The following is a 25,668-nucleotide window of genomic DNA, read 5'->3' on the forward strand; positions in this document are numbered from 1 at the left end:
ATGGGCAACAGTGCTTAAGAAAAAAAACAACTACAAGGGAAGAATCTTGTAGATATACAGGAGAGTTGTTCTCAAAACAACAAGCCAAAGTTTGGCAGATTAACGAGAAGGAATTCTTTGCGCTTTAGAAGGTTTTAAAGAAATGGCCTTTATTTTTATTTGCTAAAGAATTTACTTTAAAGGTTGATAATATTAACGTTAAGGCTTTCTTAAAAATATATTAGAATAAAAAATAGATAGGGCTCGTATTATCAGATGGCAAGCTGAATGTCAATATTATTGTTATCATACGATCGTTATAAAATCTCATAAAAACATTATTTTTCAGATTTCTTGACTAGAGATGGAGGCATCTGAAGCAAACTCCATGATGCTAAGACTCAGGCACCTCGAGGAAAACCTCGAGGAGCATGACAAGAAGTTCGGGCAGCGGTGAATGCCCAAGTTGCCAGATAAATTCGACGAGCTGATCTAGCCACAGTCTAGGTCACCATCAGGAGTTCCTTATTTGCATCCACCTCGTTATGGAATGATTTACAAGAACCAATTTGGAAGCCTCACCTTTGAGGATGACTCACAAGTTGAGGGAGCATGACCCTAAATATGCCTTTAGAGTACATGGCTCTAGACATAAGTGTCGGATTCAAATACCGTTGCACTAGGCCATCACCAAACTCTAGTGAAACGACAACAATTGAGTCACAGGATGTACAAACTCCTGAAAATTCAAGTCAACCCAGCACCTTTGGGGTTAAAGAGGGAGAGATTAGCCTTAGGCCGATGACAGACACTTATAAGGTTAATACTAATGAATTAATATCTTCTTCTGTTTGGCAGGACTATCAGCGTATGTGGAAAAATTAATTTTCCGCAAAGTAGTAAATCCTAGCAAGACCATCATCAGAACATTCGAAATATATAACAGGGTCTGGATGCTAGAAGGGTCCAAACCGGATGATGTCAGAGAATGATATGACTTTGGAGCTCTAGCTTCAGTTCATACCATGTCACCAAGTTTTTCAAAGATTTCAAAACTTTTGGAGTGGATTAGTGGGGCCGGTCTTTGATTCATGGCAAAATAACCTCCACCTAAAGAAATGCGATATTTTGGAGATAAAATTCGTATTAGTTGTTCCAGAAATTGTAGGAAAGGGTTCTCATCCAACATTTCATTTTTTGAAGTTGCAGAGGTCAAACATGGTGGCTTTCAATAAAATCAAATCTGCCTTAAGAGAAGTTCCCCTGGTATTAGCAATTAGTGAAGACGACATCTCCACCAAAAAAGCTTGGGGATTATGGGTCTGTCTCACTGAGATGGACAAAGTCAAGTATCCATTCAAAATTTTCTCAAACAAAGTGAATGGATCATTCCTATTAAATTCCATGACGGGAAAGAGCACTGAGTTTGCAGAAAGCTTATTTTAAAAGAAGAGTATGTTAATTTGGATTAATAAGCTACCAGCGACTGAAGCTACGAGGATGAAAATGTGCAACATGTTGCATGTTGGGCAATGGCATAACCATATATGCCTTTGTTGTGAGAAACAAGAGAAGCCCCTATTCGGAACCAAAATTCGGGTCACATAAAAACCCGAACTAAATCAAGACAAGAGAAAAAGAAAGAATTTTTATAAAAATAAGTAAAAATTACAGAATGTAAAAACTCAAGAATATGACTGTCAGCAGAAAAACAACAAAGACCAGCAGTCAGCAAAGCAGGAAATCAAACTAGCAATCATATGGCTGACAAGCTATTATTACCAACAGTTGGAAAGGATGCGGTGATGACGAATGCAGTGACATCATCTGAAAGAGAAAAGATAATAACGAATGTGGTGACGTCATCAAAAAATAAGTTTGGAGTCCGAATTTGAAGTCCGTGGAGACTTATAAATGAATAAGCAATGAAGCAAAGAGGGATCATCAGAAAAGCTTCTCCTATTCTTCAAAGCATTATAATTTTGAGTCTTTTCAATCTTTTTAGTCTTTAATTTTTTTAATTTAAAGGGATTTTCCCCAAAGAGTCGAGTCCTCTATTATATGAGAGACTAAATAAGTTGTCTCCTCCAATGGAGGATATAATATTTATGTAATATTCCATATATTTCTTCAATAAAAGTAAGGTTTTTGTTCAAAATTTGTTATCCAAAATTCTATTAAATCCCTGTATTGAAGTGTCTTCTACGCCCTAAGGTAGGAAAAGAAATATGACTGTGTTGTTTTGTTGTTGAAGGAGCCAAGTGCTTGCGAACAATCTGCTGCGGTAGTGTGGTGGCAGGAAGTCCATAAACTCGAGAACTTGGAATACTCGAAAACAAGGCGGTCGAAAAGAAGTATGAATTTATGGAGACTTAATTTATTTTGGAAACATATTGGGCCTAAGTTGGAGCCTGTAGTGGACTAAGGTTAATTTTTTTCACTAGAAGGGCAAAATGGGGATAAATTAGGCTGTAGGACCAAATTTATGCAAAATTGAAAAATAAAGGATTAAAACTAATATTGTCAAAGTTAGAGGATCAAAATTAATCCATGACAAAGTTAGGGGACTAAAGTATTCTTTAACCCATCTTAAATCCATACTTCTAAAAATCCTATTATATAAATTTTTCAGCCTTATTAAATTTTATGAACATTATCTCTGCTTCCTCTTTTTCTTTACTAGCCACTATGGCACGGAATATCTGCACGCATGATGTAACTAATATTATAATATTTTGAAATTATTTTCATACATAAACTTTATCGTTACCTAATAATATTTATTGTAAAATAAATAATATATGTATATAAAAAAATGATATCAAATAAAATAGAAAGTAGCATAAAATAAAAAATTAGTACCATTAAAAGTTGAAAAAGTTGCAATGCATGTATTGTGAACTAATATCAAAATTACTAATGTTACCTTTGTTGGAAAAATATAAAAGAATATTTTAAAGAAACTATAAGATGAAATAAAAAAATAATAAATTGAAGATAAAAGCATTGAAGAAAATGGGGTTATACCTTTATGAATCCCAAATTTGGGAAAGAAATCATAATAATTATTAAAAAAAAATATTATTTAACAAAACTGTATACAAAAAGTATAGAAAAGAAAAACATCACTAATGTATATAGGACAAATTTATACCTTCATCGGAAATTATTAACATATACATGAAAAATTTATACCTTCATCAGAAATTATTAACATATATACATGAAAAATTTATACAATCATCTAAATGCATATCCCATCTCTGATATTGCAAACATCCGCGCCTCAGCTAGTTAGAAGATAGAATCTACTCAAATTGTAGCACATCTATCAATTCATTTCTCTAAACAAATGTATCGGTAATCTTGAATGGATAATCTAATTTTATATAAGTCGACATTTATACAATTAAGTACATGAATAATATAAAAAATTGAAGTTTAGTATAACATTTCCTAGAATAATGAGATGCTCTTGTAAGAGTGAGAAAAAGGATACGGAACACCAACTTTACGAAAGATAACATTGATATTATAAACATTCACCAAAACTGAGCATATAATAATAGAGTGTGCTTCTGTTGAAATAGAGCAGACTCATAAATTGCATACTGCTTTATGTCAAAGCGGTCCCTCTTACTTATAAGATATCCATCAAGGAACATAATACATGAATTTTAGTCAGTTATTCATTTTATTTAAAACATAAAATTTTTAGCAATAGCCTCCTTATGAAAATTAAGTTTATTCGTCATCTTGTCCAAAGATAGTCTACAAAAAGGTTCTATATTTATTAGCAATGTGATGGGTGTCTAATAAATATGCTAGGAAATGCCAAAAACACCCTTCATTAAGGGCATTATTGTCTTTTTGCAAAGGATCCGCGTCTCTTCTGACGGGCGGGTCACAGGTGATCCCACCCAGATCGAGCAACAACGTTGAAGACCCGGACAATCATAGTCGTCCAATCAGGATGCGGGCCAGCCGGATAAGGCCACGTGGCCCAGTCAACAGTATCCAGTTGTGCTCTATAAATAGACCCAAACGCCGCAATTAGAGGTAACTGTTCTACATTTATTGAGATCGAACTTTGTGATCGCCTATTTTTCTCTCGATCAACCTAACTTGAGCGTCGGAGGGTCATTGTCGGGGACGTGCCCGACGAGCTCATTGTTTTATCTTATTCTCAGGAACCCGAAATCTGGTCTTGGTGGAGTTAGCAATCTGGGACGAGATCGTACGTCATGATCGCTAAATTCGAGCCGGATCAGTTGGCGCCGTCTGTGGGAACACTTGAGAATTGCCAGCTAATATGGAAGGTTCTTCGAGAAGAAACACCGGAGAGGAAGAGACACCTGGAAAAGGAGGATCTATGATACATATAACTAAAGATGACTTGCAGAGAATGATCGAAGAAATGAGTCGGAATGCAATTGTGGAATTTGAGAGAAGGACCGCCACCCCAGTGGTCAAAGAAACCGCTAAGAGGCAATTATTCCAGACTACCGAACCTCATAGAGAGTCAAGAGAGCAGAGCGAGCAGGAGCAGCGGAGTAAGAGGCCAGCGACGTCGGAAGCAGGTTCTAGTAGTCACATCCGAGCAAAGAAGAGGGAGCCAGTGATATCACGAGCAGAGGTCGAAAGCGTGGGAAAACAGATAGAGCTCCTAAACAGGCAAATCGATGAATTGAAGAAACAAGGAGAGATAGTCTCACACAACAAGAATTCTGCCTTTGATAATGATATTTTGGTTCAGACAGTCGAACCAGGGTTTAGGGTGCCCGATCTGCAGAGGTATGATGGAGCTAAAGATCCGCATGAGCTTGTTGCGGCGTTCGAGATGGTGATGAACTTATATGGACAGTCGGGTCCCATCATGGCAAAGTTTGTTCGCAACTACACTTTCGGGTAAGGCACAAGAATGGTTCACTAATCTGCCTAGAGGAAATATCGGGTCTTACGAACAGCTCGTACAAAAGTTCACTTTTCATTTTGCGAGCAAAAAGAAACAGAAGAGGTTGGCAACTCATCTGTTCAACAACCGTCGAAGGGAGGAGGAGACTCTGAAGAACTTCATGGGGAGGTTCAACAATGAGACGTTGGAGGTGCAAGAATTGAGAATTGACATGATTGTAAGTATTCTAATTCACGGGTTGAGGAAGGGTCCCTTCACATCTGCGCTCGCACGCGACCCGCCAGGTGATGTTGAGCAGTTGATGGCTCTAGCTCAGAAGTACATAGACGAAGAAGAGATGAACGCAATGAAGGACTCAGAATGAAGAGAACGCGAGTACACGTACAAGCAACCGAGGGATGCCAGAGAAGGGGGAAGCAGAATAAAAAATGACAAGCCCAAGGAATCGAAGTATCAGCCCAAATACAACTACACTCCGTTAGCCATGTCGCGAGAGAAAGCCTTGATGATGGTTGAAAATGCAGATGTCCTGAAATGGCCAAGGCACACCAGGTATACGCCCTCTAAGAAATTTTCTAACAAATACTACAGATTTCATCGCGAGAGGGGGCACAACACGGAGGAGTGTTTTCAACTTAAAGATGAGATAGAGAGGTTGGTGAGGCAGGGTTATTTTCGGGATCGGGTCCCCCCAAATTGTAAGATCAGTAAAGACGAGACGAGGAGGAGCAGGTCGAGAAGCCGAGATCGAAATCCTGGTCCTTCAAGAACTGATAAGGCCCCGACTAACAGAAACAATGCGCCAACGATAGGGGTGATATACACGATCGCTGGAGGATCGAGCGCTAGGGACTCAAGTAGAACTCGAAAGAGATGCTCTCGAACTTTGGGATCGAGTAGAGAGAGAGAGAGTTTGTGTTGAAGGTCGAGGAAGAAGAAGCTATCTCCTTCGATAGCTCGGGCAAATCGAGAGATAGTGGAGACATGAATGACCTGATGGTCATTAAGCTAGACATCGCGAATTTTACTGTTCATAAAGTGTTGATCGACAGTGGGAGCTCAGCCGATATCATATTTAAGAATGTGGTCGATAAGATGGGGTTAGAGAATGCCCGCCTCGAGCCAATAAAGACCCCTTTGGTAGGATTCGGGGGAAGTGAAGTGGCGTCACTAGGCACGATTAAACTGCCAGTATCGATGGGTGAAGAGCCTAAGCGAAAGACGTTGACGGTGAAATTTTTGGTGGTGGATACCCCGTTCGCATACAATGTGATTTTGGGCAGACCAGGCTTAAATTTGTTCAGAGCTGTCATCTCCACCTATCATATGAAAATGAAGTTCCCTATAGAGAATGGGATAGGAGAAGTAGCAAGCGACCAGAAGGAAGCTCGAAAGTGTTACAACCTGTCGCTAAAAGGGGAACCCAGTCACAAGAAGAGAAAAATCAAAGAAGATGCAGAACCTCGACCCTGTGAAGCAGAACATTTAAAACCCAGATACAAGTACAAGGTCGTGCAGCTCGTGCCAGATGAGCCGGACAAAACCACCAGAATAGGAGTGAACATGAGGGACAGAGAGATGGCCATGATTGAATTTCTGAGGAGAAATGTGGACATGTTCGCTTGGAGTCCTTTAGATTTTACGGGGATCGACCCGGAGGTCATCGTACACCGGCTGAATGTCGACCCGATGGCCCGACCAGTGCAGCAAAGGAATAGGTCATTTGGCAGCAACAAGAACGAGGTCATCAGACAGGAGGTCGGCAAATTACTAAAAGCCGGGTATGTATATGAGATCCAATACACAAGTTGGCTTTCTAACGTGGTGCTTGTCCCCAAATCCTTCGGGAAATGACGCATGTGCGTTGAGATACTCAGAGATGGAGAAACTGACGCTCACATTGGTGGTAACAACTCGAAAATTGCGACCTTATTTCCAATCGCATAAACTGATGGTATTAACGAATCATCCTCTGAAACATGTGATGTCGCGAACTGAGGCCCCAGGCAGGATGATCAAGTGGGCTATGGAATTGGGATAGTACGATGTCGACTATCAGCCCAGGACCGCGCAGAAAGCACAAGTGCTTGCAGATTTTGTGATAGAGCTAGCTAGCGATCCTGAGTTGCCTCAAACTGCTGAAAGGCATGGTTCCAAGTGGATGCTGCATGTGGACAGATCGTCAAATGCTAATAATGGTGGGGCAGGTATATTGATTCAAGGTCCCAAGGAAGTAGAGATCGAGGTAGCAGCCCGCCTATCTTTCCCAGTCACCAACAACGAAGCAGAATACGAGGCACATATCCTGTGACTAGAACTCGCACACGAAGCCGGAGCCAGGGATCCAGAAGTTTTTACAGACTCACAGTTGGTCGCTTTGCAAATTGAAGGAACCTATGAAACGAGGGAGAGAACAATGACGTCCTACAGGGAGATCATCAGACAATTGATGAGCAAATTTGATAAGTGTTCCATTTTGCAGGTGCCAAGAGCGGAAAATGATAAGGCAGATGCGTTATCCAAATTCAGGGCTGCGATGTCAAGGATAAGAGATCGCAAGATAACAACGTTAGTACGTGAACAGTCGACCCTTGCGAATAGGGCAGAGGTGTAGGTAGTCTTAGAAGCCAGATCATGGAAGGATGAGATCACTAAGTACTTGTAGAACAGAACCTTGCCCGCTGAACCGATCACAGCAAAAAGAGTAAAATTTCGAGCTACCCGGTTTACCATGCTATCAGGACAGCTCTATAAGCGAACAATGGATGGGCCTCTTCTGAAATGTCTAGACGAAGAGAGAGCTCTTTATGTGATGCGGGAAATCCACGAAGGGAGTTGCGGGAACCATTCTGGTGCGAGATCGCTAGCCCAAAAGATCATGCGACAAGGATATTTCTGGCCAACCCTGGTCAAGGACTCTAAAGAGCTGGTGAGGAAATGCGAAAGTTGCCAAAGATATGCATCCCTGATACACCAACCAGCGACCCCGATGGAGCCAATCAAAGTGGCTTGTTCGTTCGACGAATGGGGAATAGACTTTGTAGGTTCTTTCCCCCCTGCTCAAGCTCAAAGGAAATTCATCATTGTGGCAGTGGAATACTTCTCCAAGTCGGTCGAAGCGGAGGCCGTGGCCAAGATATCTGAAAAAGAAGTCATTAACTTCATTTGGAAGAACATCATCTGCAGGTTCAGAATACCCAGAATTCTAATTTTTGATAATGGCACCCAATTTCAGGGAAGGAAGATGACAGAATGGTGCAAGGAACTCAAGATTGCGCAACATTTCACAGCGGTCGCGAACCCACAAGCCAATGGACAGACAGAGGTAACTAACAGAACGATCTTGCAGCACTTGAAAACGCGACTTGAAAATAAAGGGTCATGGGTTGACGAACTGCCGGGAGTTCTCTGGGCTTACCGCACCGCTCCGCGAACTACTACTGGCGAGACTCCATTTTGCTTGGTGTACGGGACAGAGGCAATCATGCCAGCAGAAATTGGTGGGGAGTCCCAAAGGGTCACACTGTATGACCCCGAAAACCAACCAGGGTCTACGGAGTTTCGACCTCACGGTTATTGAAGAGAAGAGGGATGCAGCCTACGCCGGAATCCTTCACCACAAGGGATTAATGATGAAAAGCCACGATCGAAGAGTTCGACCGCGGCAACTACAGGTGAGAGATCTCGTGTTGAAAAAGGTGGAAGCCTCCAAACACGTGGGTAAGCTGGAACCACCATGGAAGGGGCCGTACAAGGTAATCGAAATCAGGAAACAAGGTACGTATAAGCTGCAAGATATGCAGGGACGAAATTTTGCGGTAGTCGTGGAATATACAAAACTTGAAAAAATTTTACGCATAAGTACATGAGTTCGCGGGTATAAGGAGCCTGTGAAAGGCCATCAACTACAGAGATCGCACTTAAGGAGCCTGTGAAAGGTCACCAAGCAGCTAGAGTTCGCATATAAGGAGCCTGTGAAAGTCCATCAATTGCAGAGTTCGCATATAAGGAGCCTGTGAAAGGCCATCAATTGCAGAGTTTGTATATAAGAAGCCTGTGAAAGGCATCAGCTGCGGAGATCGCACTCAAGGAGCCTGTGAAAGGCCATCAACTATGGAGATCGCACTTAAGGAGCCTGTGAAAGGCCACCAAGCAGCTAGAGTTCGCATATAAGGAGCCTGTGAAAGGCCATCAACTGCAGAGCTCGCATATAAGAAGCCTGTGAAACGCCATCAATTGCAGAGATCGCATTCAAAGAGCCTGTGAAAGGCCTCCAAATTTTCAAAAATTCGTATCCGAGGTTAGGAAGGTCCCATCTTTTGTGTTAGAAGAAGGCATTAATGCATGTGTTAATGCCTGAGGGAACTGATTGATTTGTATAAATTGTAATTCCTTTTGTGGAAATTCGAAAAAAGGCTAGACTTTTCTCTTCCATGTTATACTAATGCGAAAATTGTGCATAATTCCATGCTTATTGTTATTTATCGATTCTCTGCAAAATGCACACGCCAACTGAAAAAGAGGCGTTCAACAAATACTGTGATCTGGAAAAGATGCAATCCTGCAGTGCGATCTGAAAAAGATGTACTGCACACGCCAACTGAAAAAGAGGCGTTCAACAAATACAGCAATCTGAAAAAGACGCAATCCTGCAGTGCAACCTGAAAAAGATGTACTGCACATGCCAACTGAAAAAGAGGCGTTCAACAAATACTGCGATTTGAGAAGGACGCAATCCTGCAGTGCGATCTGAAAAAGATGTACTATACACGTCAACTAAAAAAGAGGCGTCCAACAAAAAATTGCTATCTGAAAAAGATGCAATATATGATATAAAAAGGAAGCATCCGATAAACCAAGAAAGGAAAGGCAACAAAAATGCGAACTGCCAAAAGATGTACTTCAGAGATGAAACATCATTTACGGGGCAACATCAAAAAATCATGCCCTCGAGGTCAATCTTCCAAAATTACAATTCAAGTAAGTCATTAGCCAACATATCTACAGGAAGAATTGTTCGAACAAATCAAAATCCTAGTCACAAAAGGTTGACATACAAGGAAATCAAATCACATCAGTCATCAACTTCTATCTCCTCTCCCAAAGCTGCGAACTCGTCATCCTCGAGGTCAGGTTCATTGGGATAGGGTTAAAGATCGCCATCGAGCATGATATCCATTTGACCGCGATCGAAAGACTCTTGAAAGCTACCAAGTTTTTAGATTTGAACCTCACATGTCTTGTAGCCCTTGGTGAAAGAGTCAGCAGACTTGATCTCCACAGCGGTCTTGAAGGTATCTGTCTTCAAGAAGTCGCGAACAACAGGTATACCGGAGTTCGCTAAAATTTGACGATGCTCTTCCAAGGAGATTCGACCGACCTGGCCTTCCTCAAATCCTTTCCTTTGGCCTTCTACCAGACCAACCTCCCTTCCTGCATCGAATCCTTCCTTCCTCCCTTCTGCTAATGCGACCTCTTTGGCCTTCTCTGCTTCCACTAGTTGGCTTTTCATCTTCTGGAGCTCCTCGGCCAGAGTCTGCATCTCTTCAACGTGGGTTCGATCCATCCTATCCCTCTTCGCCAACTCGGATGAAAGCTCCTTCACCTTTTTGTCAGCGACCATGTGGTTCCAGCGATAGCTCATGCATTTCATTGATAAGCTTCGCGGAAAGTGCCCGCCTACACAAACGACCAGAATAAAGAATAGACTCAGTATAAAAGTGAATTCATTCTTAACCGGGAACACAACAAGTTACCTGCATCAAAGCGTGAGCTGCGAATTCTTCTAGCCTTGCCGGAGTGTTTGCCACCAACGACCCTTGATCACGAGGAAGGATCCAGCATCGTATATGTCCCAAGAGTCTTCCCCAGGATGAGAAAAGAGGATAGAGCTCGAAGGAGAAATGTTCCATCTTGGAATGATCCTGTTCCTCTCCAGTTCGGGAGGTTGAGCTCGTTCTCCCCTCTGTTCTGCTCGCATCTCCTCCCAGCAAGCAGAAAGTCGCTCTAACCGCTAGAACCGATCTCGCTCTTCTTGCTGCTCAGCTTTTTCTACAGCTTCCCGAGCCATCCTGCTCATAGTTTTTGCCTACCTGTTGTGACCAGTAGACATGATTGAAGGTGAAGATTTGAAAGATCCAGAAGGCTCTGCTGATCCCTTTTCCTTTGCTCTCTTGTCATGTTTGTGCGAACCCCGCTTCCATTTCTTCGATTCCTCTCCACTACCGCGGTCATGTTTCTTAGCAGGCTCCCCCCCTTGGTCTCCACTCAGATCGTCCAGATTCAGCTCCAGATATGATGAGTTATATCCATGCAGAGGAAGGGGAGGGGTCTCTTCGCTGTCAACCTGGATAGGATGGTGGTGGGCAGGGCTCGCAGACACAGGAACTGGGACCGCAGTTGGGGTAGAAGAAGGGTCAGCAGGAGAAGCGAACTGCTTTCCCTTGTCCTTTACTTTGTTTTCGGCCGCCTTCAGCCACAAAGCAAAATGGGAACTCATGATGATACTATCTGTAGAATCGAAGAGGTTGATGAATAAATTCGAACAGAAGTACATAAAAATATATCATCAGATAAAGAGATCACCTAAAGGCTCTTCAATGTGGAGGGGCGCTGGAGATAGCCGGACCAATCGCTAAACTTTCTCAATGAGAAGCTTCTTGGGGTCATATTCATAAGAGGTTAAGCTATTTATTTGGTCACCCTCCAGCCCCCCTCCACTTGTCTTAGGAACAGGTTTGTATTTACTCCATTCTAGTTTAAAAGGCCATGTTACACCAGGTGGAGGTCGAACATAAATGAATCTGTCACGCCAGGCCCCTACGTTCGATTTCAAAGTGCCTAAGTATCTACAATCAGGCTTGGCGGGGAGATAGAAAAAGCCTCTATCTCCTGACCGTTTGGAAGTGGTGAAGGAGTATAGGCTCCAGAAGTTATCAAAATTGGGTTTAACACCCAAAAACTTCATTACTACAATAAAAAGAATAATGTGAGAAATGGAGTTGGGGGAAATCTGCATGGGACAGATCTCCAATTTATTTAAGATCGAAGACAGAGAAGGAGCTAAAGGAAGTCTCAAACCGGCATCAAAATGTTTAATAGAAAAAACACAACAACCGGGAGGAGGATGGTGCATGCAATCGAAAGCCTTGGGAATGATGATTTCGTACTCAAGGGATATGTAGTATTTTTCCCTAATCTTGTGAACAGGGGTTTTAACACTACTAACTATAGCCTCCCAAGGATTTTTAGCTAGCCTATCTTGAAATTTCTCAAGGGTAGAGGGCCCAGCTTGTTTATCAAGAGGAGTTTTGGAAATTTGGAACTTTTTATTCCTTTTAGGAGAGGTGGAAAAGGAACCTTGAGCAGACCCAGAAGGGGTCGCAGACGACCCGGAGCCAGAGCTCGAACCAGAATTTGAACTAAAGCTGGAAGACATCGTACCTTAGAACAGGATGGCACTGAAAGCTGCAGGTCGAAAGCGAACTCGAAGATATATACACTGGTCGCTGAAGCTTGTATGAGGGGTAAAGAGAGCGTTTGAATGAAGGGGGTATTTATAGGTTCACCTCTTTGGGGAAGCGCACCACAGAAAGAATCACCAGATGATGCCACGTGTTCGCCAGATGGGTGAGATCAACGGACGCGACCGTTCTACTTCTTCAAAAGCAACGAATTGCACTTTGAATAAGTGAGGGAGTAATGATGGGTGTCTAATAAATATGCTAGGAAATGCCAAAAATACCCTTCATTAAGGGTATTATTGTCTTTTTGTGAAGGATCCGCGTCTCTTCTAACGGGCGGGTCGCGGGAGACCCCACCCAGATCGAGCAACAACCTTGAAGACCCGGACAATCATAGCCGTCCAATCAGGACGCGCGCCAGCCGGATAAGGCCACGTGGCCCAGTCAACAGTATCCAGTTGTGCTCTATAAATAGACCCAAACGCCGTAATTAGATGTAACTGTTCTACATTTATTGATATCGAACTTTGTGATCGCCTATTTTTCTCTCGATCAACCTAACTTGAGCGTCGGAGGGTCATTGTCGGGGACGTGCCCAACAAGCTCATTGTTTTATCTTATTCTCAGGAACCCAAAATTTGGTCTTGGTGGAGTTAGCAATCTGGGACGAGATCGTACATCGTGATCGCTAAATTCGAGCCGGATCACAATGTTTATGAAATGATTTAAAGTGGAATAATAATAAGTATTAAAAGTTTTAATTAATATTATTTAGTTAATAGTACAAACGGGAATTTGATGATATAAAAATAATTACTTATTATTGAAAAAAATTACTTAAAGAAATACTAATGATCAAGCTTCAGTTCCTCATCAATATTTAAGAGTTCAACTAATAGTCTAATTATACTATTAATAAGGATCCATTATATTATTTATTGCCACATAAAATTATATTTACTATGTCATTTGAATAAGATTATTTTAGTCATAATAGAAAAAGTAAAAAACTAAAAACATCTCAAATTACTCATATTTTTATAATATTTTACTTTAAAATTTAAATTGTATTTAATTAATAATGTATCACATATATAATATAATCTGGATTAATTTGTCTTATCTCCACTAGAATTCTACAACCACTCAGATTTGTATATATTTAGCACCGAATAAAATATCAATTAAATTACTTATTGACACAAACAACTCAATAATTTATATTTTATGTGAAGGCATTAGATAAAATTTGCTATTGGCTATCGATTGAAATGGTGATAAATAGTTATTATTATTTATTGTTAAATAAAAATCAATTCTAATATTTAAATTATCTATTATAGAAACTATTTTTGTTTATCTTTTAATCATGACAAATATTAGCTATACTAACAAAAATTACGATTAGAACCGTAGTGTGGACGTGCTCAACACTTATTTATTTTTAACCATAATAATTAACTATTATTAAATATTAATTTTTCTTCGAGTAAAGTTATAATAGAAATTACAAAAAGGTAAGAAACGTAAGAGTCGTTCACAAAAAAAAAAATAAAGAACAATAATATATACCCAGAAACTTTAAAAATATAAGATGGTGTGGTACTTAGTTAAACAAATGATAGCAGCAGCATTTACCATTGGAGGTTCCTTACCTTATTTACATGGGTTTTCAGTATTATATTTACAGAATAAATTCCAAATTCAGTAAACAAAATACAAAATAAATTGTCATTCTTTCATGATTTGGTAAAGAATATGTTCAAAAACAGATACAATTGTAAAAACTATGATTTGAAAATTTAATGATATAATAGATTATCCGCCAGTTGAGAGAATTAGACAAAAAGGACATTTACATGAAGGCAGAATAGAAGTTACTAAACATATGCGATATTGTGACAGTGAAAATCAGAAAATAATTTACATCTTCTCCAAGTCCAAAACACCTCATTCCTAAATGCTCATCCATAACTGAAACTTTCACTTTTATGAGGTCTACATTTCCACTAACCCCATCTGCACATTTAACAATAAACCAAGAAAGGTCAAGTGTTGTCAAGCATATAAGCCTTAGCCTTCATTTTCACCTTCTGATCATTGCAGACGCCCTCCTGTTTGTTTGTTACAGTAATGCTGCTGGCATCAGGTTGACAACAGAGTAATATTACACACACACACGGACATATCTCGGGTTGGAGTATTTGGATATCCCTACATGACCAACAAAACCTCACAAGAATAAATTCACCAGCAGCATCCATCCCACCTTCCAACCACCAAATCTGGAATCAACTACGAAGCAAACATCAGACTACAAGTGACTGTTATTTACAGTTTACATGTGTCTATTCCCAATTTATTGAGCTCGTAATGTGTATTCTCTATAGTATGCTTATAGTGATAGATAATCCACACAAACAACAATTTGAATTCAAAAGTAAAGTGTCGTTGAGAAGGATGGAGCTGTAATGACTGTTATTGGAATGTGTATGTGATATTTTACAATGCTTAAGCTACAACACCCTCCAGGGATTCAGTACCACACAAAGTTAAAAGGGCAATCAAAGGAACTAACAAGCAACAATTTCTGAAACTATAAAATCCACCTGACATTTCCACGCCTTACAAGTACTACAGCTAATACACAGGTGTGTTCTTGTTATTTTTCAAGATCCATTCTCAATGCCAAGACCATACAACACACCAGCATACTTCTCTGTGGATCCATTGAAGAAGTTATCTTTTAACTTCTTGAAAGCACATGACGTGAGTAAACTATCAGAACCTGCCTGATGACAGACGCCAATTCTCTCAACTTCTAAAAGTTCTGCCAGCTTATTCAGTCCTCCATGAAGGCTATTGCAGAACTTCATCAAATGCTTGATATCATACACCATTGGGAAGTATATGTTCAGCAATAGGAAGAACCCTGCTGGAGTCTCGGGCAAACTTCTACAAGTCAATAACTTAAGTAGGTATCCAAAGTCATAACCACTGTGAAATGTCACCCAACACATGCCATCATTCAAAACAATCCCGGAAGACATCAAGAGCTCTGCAAAGCGGCCAGCATCAATTCCCAGCTCATTATTCTTCTTAAAATCAATCCCAGATTGCCTCAACAATTCAATTGAATCATTAGCAAAAATGTCCTCGCTGACATTGAATTCACGGAAATTAAATTGCCAAATGCAGCAAGTATTAGTCCCACAAGTGGGTAAATTCCCATTTTCATCCGAAAATGTGAGACCCAACTGAATCAACTTCAACATATCAACATTATCCTTCAAGGTTTGATAATTGTACTGATTGATATGATTAAAGTTGCCAACGGGTCGAAGAACCACGCCCGGGAACTCAGTATCCATAGCAACATAGGGATAACCATCGACTATATCACGAATCAGAGCAAATTCTTGTTCAAGATTGTCATTCCACACCTCCCTAATCTGAATTTGGTCATTCTTTGGCAACTCAAACATTTCTGTCCTTTCTTCTTAAAATTTACTAGGTACTAGCAGCAAAAAAGAAATATGCTTTCGCAACAAAATAATCTTAATATTGGTAATCTTCAACTGAAGCTAAATCTGCAGAATACTACAAAAAAGAAGCAAGTCCAGAAAACATCTCAGCAAAAAGATTGAATCTTTGAACAGAAAAGCAGGGATAACAGATCGAGAGTAATTACAAGCAAGCGTAGAAACAAATCAACCATTAGAACGAAAAAGAAAAGAGAGAGAGAGAGAGAGAGAGAGAAAGGTTTTCTTGTCACTTTGTGTTAAAGATCCGACCTTTAGCAGATGAAATAATGTACTGAAGTGAATAGATTGGGAGCTTTGCGAACACTGATTGGTGTGTCAACGTGGAGATGGTAAAGTGCAGATAGAGGGGGCGGGGGCGAGGGGGCGGGGGGTCAGGATCTAAGAGTGTGTTTGGCTACAGGTATTTGGGAGGAATAGGGAATTTAACTCAAATTGAGAGGCACAAACCCAAATCCACTCTTCGTAGGCTTTGATCGTGAGCTAAACAATTCAATCTAAACATCATTCAAACCATCAACATGATGAGTGTGATTACTGCACATGTCCGTCATGTAATTTATTTTAATATAGTTTTCAATTTATTAAAATAATAATAATTATTTAATTATATATATTTGGTATTATTATCAATATATATTGTCGAACAATTGAAATTTTTATTTAGAAAAGGGATACATATATAAAATAAAAAAATAAAAAAAAGGTTGATGCATTTTAAGAGTGGGGATTTTGGGCTGAGATGCTGGCACTATTATGTTTTGAATTCATTAGGGATTAGGGCGGTTATGGGTTGGGCTCAACTCCTATAAGCCCAAACGGCTCCTGAAGGGAACATCTCGTACTGTTAATCGGATACAGTTACTTACCACTGATCTGAAAATCGTGATCCTATTATGTTCATAACACCACCGTCTTTCAAACTCTAAAGCAGTTAAGAGATCTGACACACAGTTTCACACACTCCTCATCGAAAATGGAACCTGACGCGAGCATCGAAACTAGCAGCATGATCCGTGTGGCGGTCCTCCCCATCGCCGGCATACCCCCGCTTCTCTTCCGGGACTACGCTGCCATGCTTCTACGCCACCACACCGTCTCCCTCAACTCCATCAGCTCCTTCTACACTGAGCACCAGAAATCCCCATTTGCAAATCAGCCATGGGAATCTGGTAGCCTCCGCTTCAAGTTCATCCTCGGCGGATCGCCCCCGTCTCCCTGGGAGGATTTCCAGTCCAACCGCAAGATCCTCGCGGTTATCGGCATTTGCCACTGCCCTTCCTCTCCGGATCTCCGTTCCGTCGCTAATCAATTCGCTGCTGCTTGTAAGAGTTATTCATCCTCACTTGTTCAACGATGCTTTGCCTTCTGCCCAGGGGATTCGCAGGTTAGTTTATTTTTCTGATGAGTAGTATACAGAGAATTCCCAGATCACCTTCAGATTCAGATTTCCATACTGCAGTATTCCGTTTAAGGGTTAAGTGATTCTATTTTTTGGTCTCCCTGGATCATGAATTTGTACTAAGTGAAATTGGAATGGGAATGATATCTGTACTTCGGTTTGCTGTTTATTACAACGTTGAAAGTCCCGGGAAGCTGAGAGTTGTCGCGTCACCTCATACTGATAGTTTTGTCAATTGTCCAATATAACTTTGTCGCTGTTAGGAGTCATCTAATGGTCATTGATAAATGGTGTTGCACGCTAGTAGAGTTTTTGCTTTACGAGACCAGTACAATAGGATACACCCAGGCGCTAAGTCTCTAGTTGGATATGGGCTTTTCCGTTCTTGCAACAGCTGATATTCCTCTCTTGATTTTCTTACTGTATCATAAGTTTTAGGTTTTTTTAAAATCATTGTGGAAGTACAACTCTCTATTTCATATTAAGAACTCCGTTTATTTGGCATTTTTTTTCACTTTTCAACCATGGAATGTATTTTTGATAAGTCATACCATGGGGCAGTTGATTTATTTGTATTATCTTGCAGCTAGAAGAGGAAAGTAACAAGGGGAGTAACTTAGTATTGTTTCCCCCTGCTGATCGGCAAACTCAGGAATTCCATTTGCAAACAATGGTGCAAGATATTGCTGCCTCATTGCTGATGGAATTTGAGAAATGGGTTCTCCAAGCAGAATCTGGTGGGACTATTTTTAAGACACCTCTTGATTCTCAAGCCAGTCTGAGCTCAGAGGAGGTTTAAGTTTTAGGTGTCCCAAAGTTTTTATTGATTTCTTTTACCATTTATGTCTGTTGATGCTATTGTTCCCTGATAATTCTTTCAATTGCATGCAGCTTGATCTTTCTCATTGAAAAAATTCTCAGGTCATTAAGGCAAAAAAGCGGAGACTTGGTCGTGCACAGAAAACCATCGGAGATTACTGCTTGTTGGCTGGATCACCTGTTGATGCCAATGCTCATTATTCTACTGCATTAGAGCTTACCAGGCTGACCGCAGATTTTTTCTGGTATGCTGGGGCAATGGAAGGCAGTGTTTGTGCATTGCTGGTAAGCATGAAGCATAATACATGTATGCTCTTTGAGACTGATGCTTTTGCTTTTCTTATTTGATTCCTAATTAAGAAGTTATATATAACTTCAACTTTCAAAATTGCATTGATCTATAATTGGCTGAACATCAATTATGCTTGAAAGTTACTGGTCATGTGGGTTTATGTGAATTTTCTGTTTCTTAATATATGAGCCTTACACATCTGCTTTTCGTGAATCTTTATTTTTGCTACTCTCTTCTTTTCCCATAGAAACATGATTTTTCTCCCTATTTTTGCACTGTTAGGTAGATCATATGGGCCAGAAGGATCCAGTTTTAGAGGATGAGGTTAAGTATCGATATAACAGTGTCATTCTGCACTATAGAAAATCATTCATACAAGATAATGCTCAAAGGTATACATTCTTATATTCCAACTATGTATTCTTATTGTGCCCGTACTATTGGTTTTTGACAGGTAGCACCAGATGTAATGCTATTTATACGAAGTATACCGGTCACAACCTTCACAACTCTTTCATTTGCTAGATATTTTAGATAATCAATTCTGGGTTGCATTTTTCTGATAAGAGTAAAGATTTAACTCCTATATAAATGCATTTATTTGTTCATTTTAGTGAGATATGTTCCTAAATTGGACATTATAACCTGTGATGCAATCATAGCATCTAAAAGCTCTGGTGTTTGACTATTCAGTCCTTAAAAAAAAATTGATCTTGCGCCCTGAGTATTACACAACTACACATTGCACAAATCTATGATGAATCCTGGCATGATTTTTTTTTCAAGGACTCAATTCTTTCTGATATTAGCTGATTTAACGACTTATCATGTTTCAGTTTCTGATTCTTATGATTCTTGCACAGGGTTTCACCTTTAAGCTTTGAACTTGAGGCCACATTAAAGTTGGCCAGATTCCTCTGCAGGTATTCTTTATATACTTATCCTTTGTCACCCTTAAATGCAGAATTTCCATATACAACAAATGACACTACTTTCTGGCACTTAGATGTTCAAATGGGAAACATTTTCTTCCATGTGCACTGTATTCACTTATGCATGTACTTTCATAAGGCGGGAGCTAGCTAAGGAGGTTGTGGAGTTGTTGACAGCTGCTGCTGATGGGGCAACATCTTTGATTGATGCCAGTGACAAACTTGTAGTATATGTTGAAATAGCACGGCTCTTTGGTGCACTTGGTTATCATCGAAAAGCTGCCTTTTTCTCAAGGCAGGTGGCTCAGTTGTACTTGCAACAGGATAATAAACTTGCTGCAACCAGTGCAATGCAAGTCTTGGCAATGACAACAAAAGCATATCGTGTCCAAAGTCGAGCATCTAGTGAACCAGCTAGTGTGAGTTTTTTAACTGGCCGGGATACTGTATAATTGCATTTACTAGACTTGCCTTTTGCAATCTCATGCTTGAAGTTGAAGATGGAGATACCCATTAAAGACAGAGTCGTTTGTGATACTGCACTGTCCTCTAAAATAATGAACAGAAAGTTGGGATGGGAATTTTGGACATGTTTCAGATGTTTTGAATGATCATAGATGTGACCATGACAACAAAGGCTCAGCACATGCAACTTGGAATGCCATTTTCATTATTTTATAATAAAAAAAAATTGTAGGCCCATATTCTTCCTAAAGAGTATTTCATCTGCTTAAATTCCCAATTCGATGGAACTATTTAAAAATATCAACAATTGACCAGGGCCATGGTTTTTTTTTTTTTTTTTTTTTTTTTTTGGAGAAGGACCTGAAATTGTAATGATGCCATAGTATTCACAACCTACACAAATATTAGAGTGTCTGAAGCATGGAGAGGATTTGCGAATGCATATTCATATGTGCACTTGCATTTTTCTTTAACAAGTTGGTTTCAAATCTTTGATAGTTGTTTCCCACTTTATTGGAGAAAAACTGCTATTTTTGCATGGCACCATCTATACTCTCCCTCGTACTCCATGATGGTTGTGGTTCTTAGAAGATAGGCACCATATGTTTCTGCAGACTTCTAGAAACCGATTACATAGCTTATTTTTCTTTCAGATTCTTCTTGTGGTTTGGATTTCTATACATGGTAGCATGTCTGAATGTCACTATTTTCATTTTGGAAAAGGATGCTGGACAAAGTTATGCAGATGGAGGAAAAATGCATCACCACTCCATAGTCTCCTTATTTGAGTCACAGTGGAGCACCCTGCAGATGGTTGTGCTGAGAGAAATTCTTCTCTCAGCTGTTCGTGCTGGGGATCCTCTCGCTGCTTGGAGTGCTGCTGCACGTCTACTTAGGTCCTATTATCCTCTAATTACTCCAGCTGGGCAAAATGGTCTGGCCAGTGCACTTGCAAATGCAGCTGAGAGACTACCGTTGGGGACACGGTGTGGTGATCCAGCCCTCCCTTTTGTGAGGTATTTTACATGGCTGTTATTCTGATATTGGCAAATTTAATGAAAATCTGTTCAAGCTGAGTCCAAGTGGCATTTTGTTCACTGAAATTAGTGTTATTCCTTTGAATTGCATGTGAATGCGTGTCTCTGGGCCTTGGCACACATGTCTACGTAGGAATTTTACATATTATGTAATAAAAGCATTTCATAAATACAGCAGTCATGAGGAAAGACATAATCCATATCATGAACTTTTGCATTGTGTAATCTCTTTTATGGTTCTGTTAAGTCAGCTGCAACCAGCTAGAATTTAGTCAACCTTGGAAGTAGTCTCTGCTAACTTCATTTATTAGAATCTGATCCTGAAGAAGCACACTTTGGTGTACTTTAAAATAATATCCATGAGTGTGTCTTATCACAAAGCAACAACTTTGCATATTTTTCTCAAACGATCTGTACTTCTTTTAAATTGCTTTAGGTTGCATTCATTCCCTTTACACTCATCACAAATCGACATTGTTAAGCGCAATCCGGCTAGAGAAGATTGGTGGGTAGGGTCTGCTCCTTCAGGTCCATTCATTTATACACCATTCAGCAAAGGAGAGCCAACTCATAACAATAAGCAGGAGCTAACCTGGGTGGTTGGTGAACCAGTACAGGTGCTGGTCGAATTAGCAAATCCCTGTGGCTTTGAGGTGATGGTTGAGAGCATCTATCTGTCTGTGCAGTCAAGAAATCTTGATGCTTTCCCTGTGAGTGTCAGTCTCCCACCCAACTCCTCAAAGGTGATCACATTATCTGGAATCCCAACCAAAGATGGTCCAGTTTCTATTCCTGGCTGCATCGTTCACTGTTTTGGCGTCATCACTGAACATTTTTTCAAGGATGTTGACAATTTGCTCATTGGGGCAACTCAAGGGCTTGTGCTTTCTGACCCTTTTCGTAGCTGCGGAGCAGCTAAGTTAAAAAATGCACATGTACCGAATATTTCGGTGGTACCACCACTGCCATTGTTAGTATCACACATTGTTGGTGGTGATGGTTCTGTAATGTTGTATGAAGGTGAAATTCGTGATGTATGGATTAGCTTGGCTAATGCAGGCACTGTTCCAGTCCAGGAGGCACACATCTCATTGTCGGGGAAAAACCAAGACTGTGTTGTATCAGTTGCTTCTGATACTCTGAAGTCTGCCCTCCCTCTGAAACCTGGTGCGGAAGTGACAATATGTGTAACCTTAAAAGCCTGGCAGCTTGGCGTGATGGATGCTGATGCTGCTGCCAGCAAGGGTGTGCCGGGGACCTCAGGGAAGCAAGTTAAAGATGGAAGTAGCCCAATGTTGTTGATCCACTATGCAGGTATTTCTTCAAGGGGATATATTGACCATTGCTCATATCTCTAAAATTTGTTTTGTCCCGGAACTACTTCCCTCAGCATTCAGTCCCCACCCTCCTAAATCAGCTCCTTAGTCCTTATTTGAACTGTTTCAATGTTAATCAAGGCATTGCTTGGTACATTGTTGTGAATTTTCTTATTTCTGTTTTATATGGACTTCACTTAGATTGCTTGTCATGGTCATGTTTGTCTTTTTAGGTCCAACAACAAATCCTGGAAAGCTACAAATGGGGTCTGTTCCAGCTCCTGGGAGACGTCTGGTCATTCCCTTAAACATCTGTGTGTTGCAGGGCTTGTCTTTTGTAAAAGCTCGTCTGCTATCAATGGAAATTCCAGCGCATATTGGTGAAACTTACACCAAGCTAGTCAAATCAAGAAGTGATGGCACTGCGCAGGAGAATGGTTCTGAAAGATCTGATAGGTTCATGAAAATCGATCCTTACAGGGGAAGTTGGGGACTGCGCTTCCTTGAATTGGAGTTATCTAATCCAACAGATGTTGTCTTTGAGACTAGTGTTTCAGTTGAAATAGAGAACCCTATCAACAAGGAAAGCCTTTCCGACCGTACATGTGCAGAATTTGGTGATCCAAAAACAAGAATTGACCGGGATTATACTGCTAGAGTGCTGATACCACTTGAACATTTCAAATTACCTGTTCTTGATGGCTCCTTTCTCACCAAGGGTTCCCAAATGGATGGGATTACTGGTGGTCGAAGTTCTAGCTTCTCGGAAAAGAATATTAAGGCTGAGCTTAATGCATCCATTAAGAATTTGATATCCAGAATTAAAGTCAGGTGGCAATCTGGACGCAACAGTTCAGGAGAATTAGATATCAAAGATGCAATACAGGCTGCATTGCAGGCTTCTGTTATGGACGTGCTACTTCCAGACCCCCTGACATTTGGCTTTAGGCTTGCTAAAAGCAGTTCAAATAATTCTGCAAATCTCAATCCACCAAAGCAGGCTGACATGCAGGTCTATTGTGCATCTGGAGGTTCCATCATTGCACATGACATGACCCCAATGGAAGTGCTGGTACGCAACAATACCAGGGAAACGATTAAGATTAATCTCAGCGTAACATGCAAAGATGTAGCTGGTGAGAACTGCATCGAAGGCGACAAGGCCACCGTTCTGTGGGAAGGTGCTGCTATCATAAGCTTATCTTTATCCTTAACTCTCTTTCTTTGCAATATGCATGTATACTTTCCATCATCTACTAACCTTCATGTCTGACCTTCCTTTTAATTTTATGCTGCTGGCTAGTGGAAAGGATATCTTGGTTTTCATTTTCTGAGTGAACACTGCACCATTAGCCTTAAAATCCAAGATTGTGCACATTATTTATTCTTTTTCATACCTCAGGTGTTTTGACTGGTATTATTATGGAGATTCCTCCTCTTCAAGAAATCAGGCATATTTTCTCTCTCTATTTCCTGATCCCAGGCGAGTACACAATGTCTGCTGCTGCTGTGATCGATGATGCTAATGAAGTTCTTCGAGCCCGGGCTAGAACTAATTCATCTGATGAGCCAATCTTCTGTCGTGGACCACCTTTTCATGTTCGAGTGAATGGAACTGCATGACTTCTGTTACTTGTTTATATATTGGTTTAGTAAATGCTACATTTGTGCCCCATCTTCCTTGTCATATCATACCTAACTTGTTACACAACTGATCCCAATTTTCCTCAATGATTCTGGAAGGATGGCAAGATAATCATGTATCATTTGAGTGCCTCAGTTCTATTCCTGACATGCTTCATTCCTTTACGAAGCAGGTGACATTTGATTCACTTGTTGTATATCTGCTGGTGTAAGGCTGGTGTCTCAATCCATCCGAGTTCTGAAGCTTAGAGGTTCTGAATTCTGGATATGAAATTATTTGTTACTTACGTGCTATCGTTCCTCAAGTTCTACCCCTTGCTATCGTCCCTTATCAAGATGAATTAACATTGAAGAATACTATTGTGTGCCTATAGTATGTTGCTAATGTTGGTGAACGATTCTGTGTGTGCCTGTATGAGCATCGAGGAATAATCAAATAAAAGAATGAAATCTCATACAACGTAACCCAACTTACCATCATGACCAGGCCTTTAGGTTTGTCTATATGCTAGTTAGATTTTGGTTAAAATGCATAAAACCTTGTTGTGTTCTAAAAAAGTTGATTAAAAATTCCTTTCTATTGTAAATATAGGTTAAAAATTCACTTGTGTTTTTAAAATTTAGCAGAAAACACTTCTTTCATTAGTGATTAACAGAAGGTGCTTCACAAGCTGTACGTGTGGGGTATTTTTTAACTGTTATTGACATTTTTTTAGGTGTTTTTTTGCTAAAATGCTTTTTTTGTTTTTGTATTTTTTATAATTTAAATTAAAATATTAAATTATATTTAATTTATTTAACATTAAATATCAAATTTAAATATATTTATATTCAAATAATTCCATAATTATTAATTGTTAAATCTAAAATGTAATTAATTAAAATATATATTTAATTACAATAACTATTAATATAATTATTAATAATTAGCTAAAATATTTAATTATTATAATTATTTAAAATATTCTTAATTAACTAAAATAAATTTTTAATTAATATAATTAAAGTTAATTAATAAAAGAAAAAACTGAACGTCACCCCCTTTTTCGACAGAAACTTGTCTCTAAGTTTCCAGCTACGTCGAAATGAGTTTTCTGACCACCAATGCTGTCATTCAATTCTCTCTTTAAGAGAAACATTTTCGTATCTTCAATCTGAGTTTTTCATCTATCGGAAAGACTGGCTCAAGTTACAACTGCCGAACCTATATCCTGTCAATTTGTCGTTGAATCTCATTCCCATACCACCACCATCAGACTCGTCTCTTCAAGATGATTCTAATGAGACTGGCTTCACTCATTTTAGTAGAGTATTTGCGGAGATCCGACGGTTTGAAGGATCCACCGCTACGACGGAGGTGGAGGTGGAGGTGGAGGTGGAGGTGGAGGTGGAGGTGGAGTTGGAGGTGGGGTGGGGGGGGGGGGGCATTGGGGGTAGGGGGTGAGGTAGTTTATATATATATAATATTTTTTTAATTTTAAATTATTTATATATAATATAAATTATAATTTATTGAATCAAGAACTTTTATTTTTTTAAAATCTAATGGTTGAGATTAATTGATTAGATCTAACGATCAATATTTGATCAAAGAAGATCCAATGGTTATTAAAATAAGAAATAATATATATTAAGTAAGGGTATAATATCATTTTATATATAAAAAAAATTAACGCTGTTAGTTTTTTTAACGGAGAGGGAACGATTGAGCTACGTTTAAGAAATACACGGGGTTTTTTAGCCTATTTTTAAAATAGAAAGAAGTTTTTAGCCGAACTTTTGAAACACAGGAGGGTTTTATGCAATTTAGCCTTAAAATTTTCAAGGTTTTATTTGCATTAAGCCCTATATATATATGTCCG

At 39.7% G+C, this 25,668-nt stretch overlaps 2 protein-coding genes across 3 annotated transcripts; one reads left to right on the forward strand and one right to left on the reverse strand.

Annotated features, from left to right (window-relative positions):
• Nucleotides 1–14,211: 14,211 nt before the first annotated feature.
• LOC105158176 (putative CCR4-associated factor 1 homolog 7) lies at nt 14,212–16,414 on the reverse strand. 2 transcript variants are annotated; one of them, XR_016064782.1, is made up of 2 exons: nt 16,152–16,414; nt 14,212–14,642 (listed from the first exon to the last, which is right to left on the reverse strand). XR_016064782.1 is itself a non-coding variant. In XM_011075230.3 (2 exons), exon 2 carries the CDS (start codon nt 15,840–15,842, stop codon nt 15,027–15,029), a length of 816 nt encoding a protein of 271 aa, XP_011073532.1. In that variant the 5' UTR covers nt 15,843–15,957; nt 16,152–16,282; the 3' UTR covers nt 14,819–15,026. The 2 variants fall into 2 exon arrangements, 1 of the variants encoding a protein (XP_011073532.1); XM_011075230.3 differs by lacking the exon at nt 14,212–14,642 and adding an exon at nt 14,819–15,957 and having other exon boundaries at nt 16,152–16,282.
• Nucleotides 16,415–16,795: 381 nt separating this feature from the next.
• Nucleotides 16,796–24,093, forward strand: TRS120 (transport protein TRS120). The gene is made up of 10 exons (XM_011076693.3): nt 16,796–17,286; nt 17,888–18,094; nt 18,223–18,405; nt 18,695–18,804; nt 19,276–19,335; nt 19,484–19,763; nt 20,533–20,825; nt 21,283–22,160; nt 22,396–23,343; nt 23,565–24,093. The coding sequence occupies exons 1-10, from the start codon at nt 16,876–16,878 to the stop codon at nt 23,783–23,785; spliced, it is 3,591 nt and encodes a 1,196-aa protein (XP_011074995.1). The 5' UTR covers nt 16,796–16,875; the 3' UTR covers nt 23,786–24,093.
• The last annotated feature ends 1,575 nt before the right edge of the window (nt 24,094–25,668 follow it).

Source organism: Sesamum indicum, linkage group LG1 (assembly GCF_026168435.1).
Source record: "Sesamum indicum cultivar Baizhima isolate 11 linkage group LG1, ASM2616843v1, whole genome shotgun sequence".
NCBI classification, from domain to species: Eukaryota; Viridiplantae; Streptophyta; class Magnoliopsida; order Lamiales; family Pedaliaceae; genus Sesamum; species Sesamum indicum.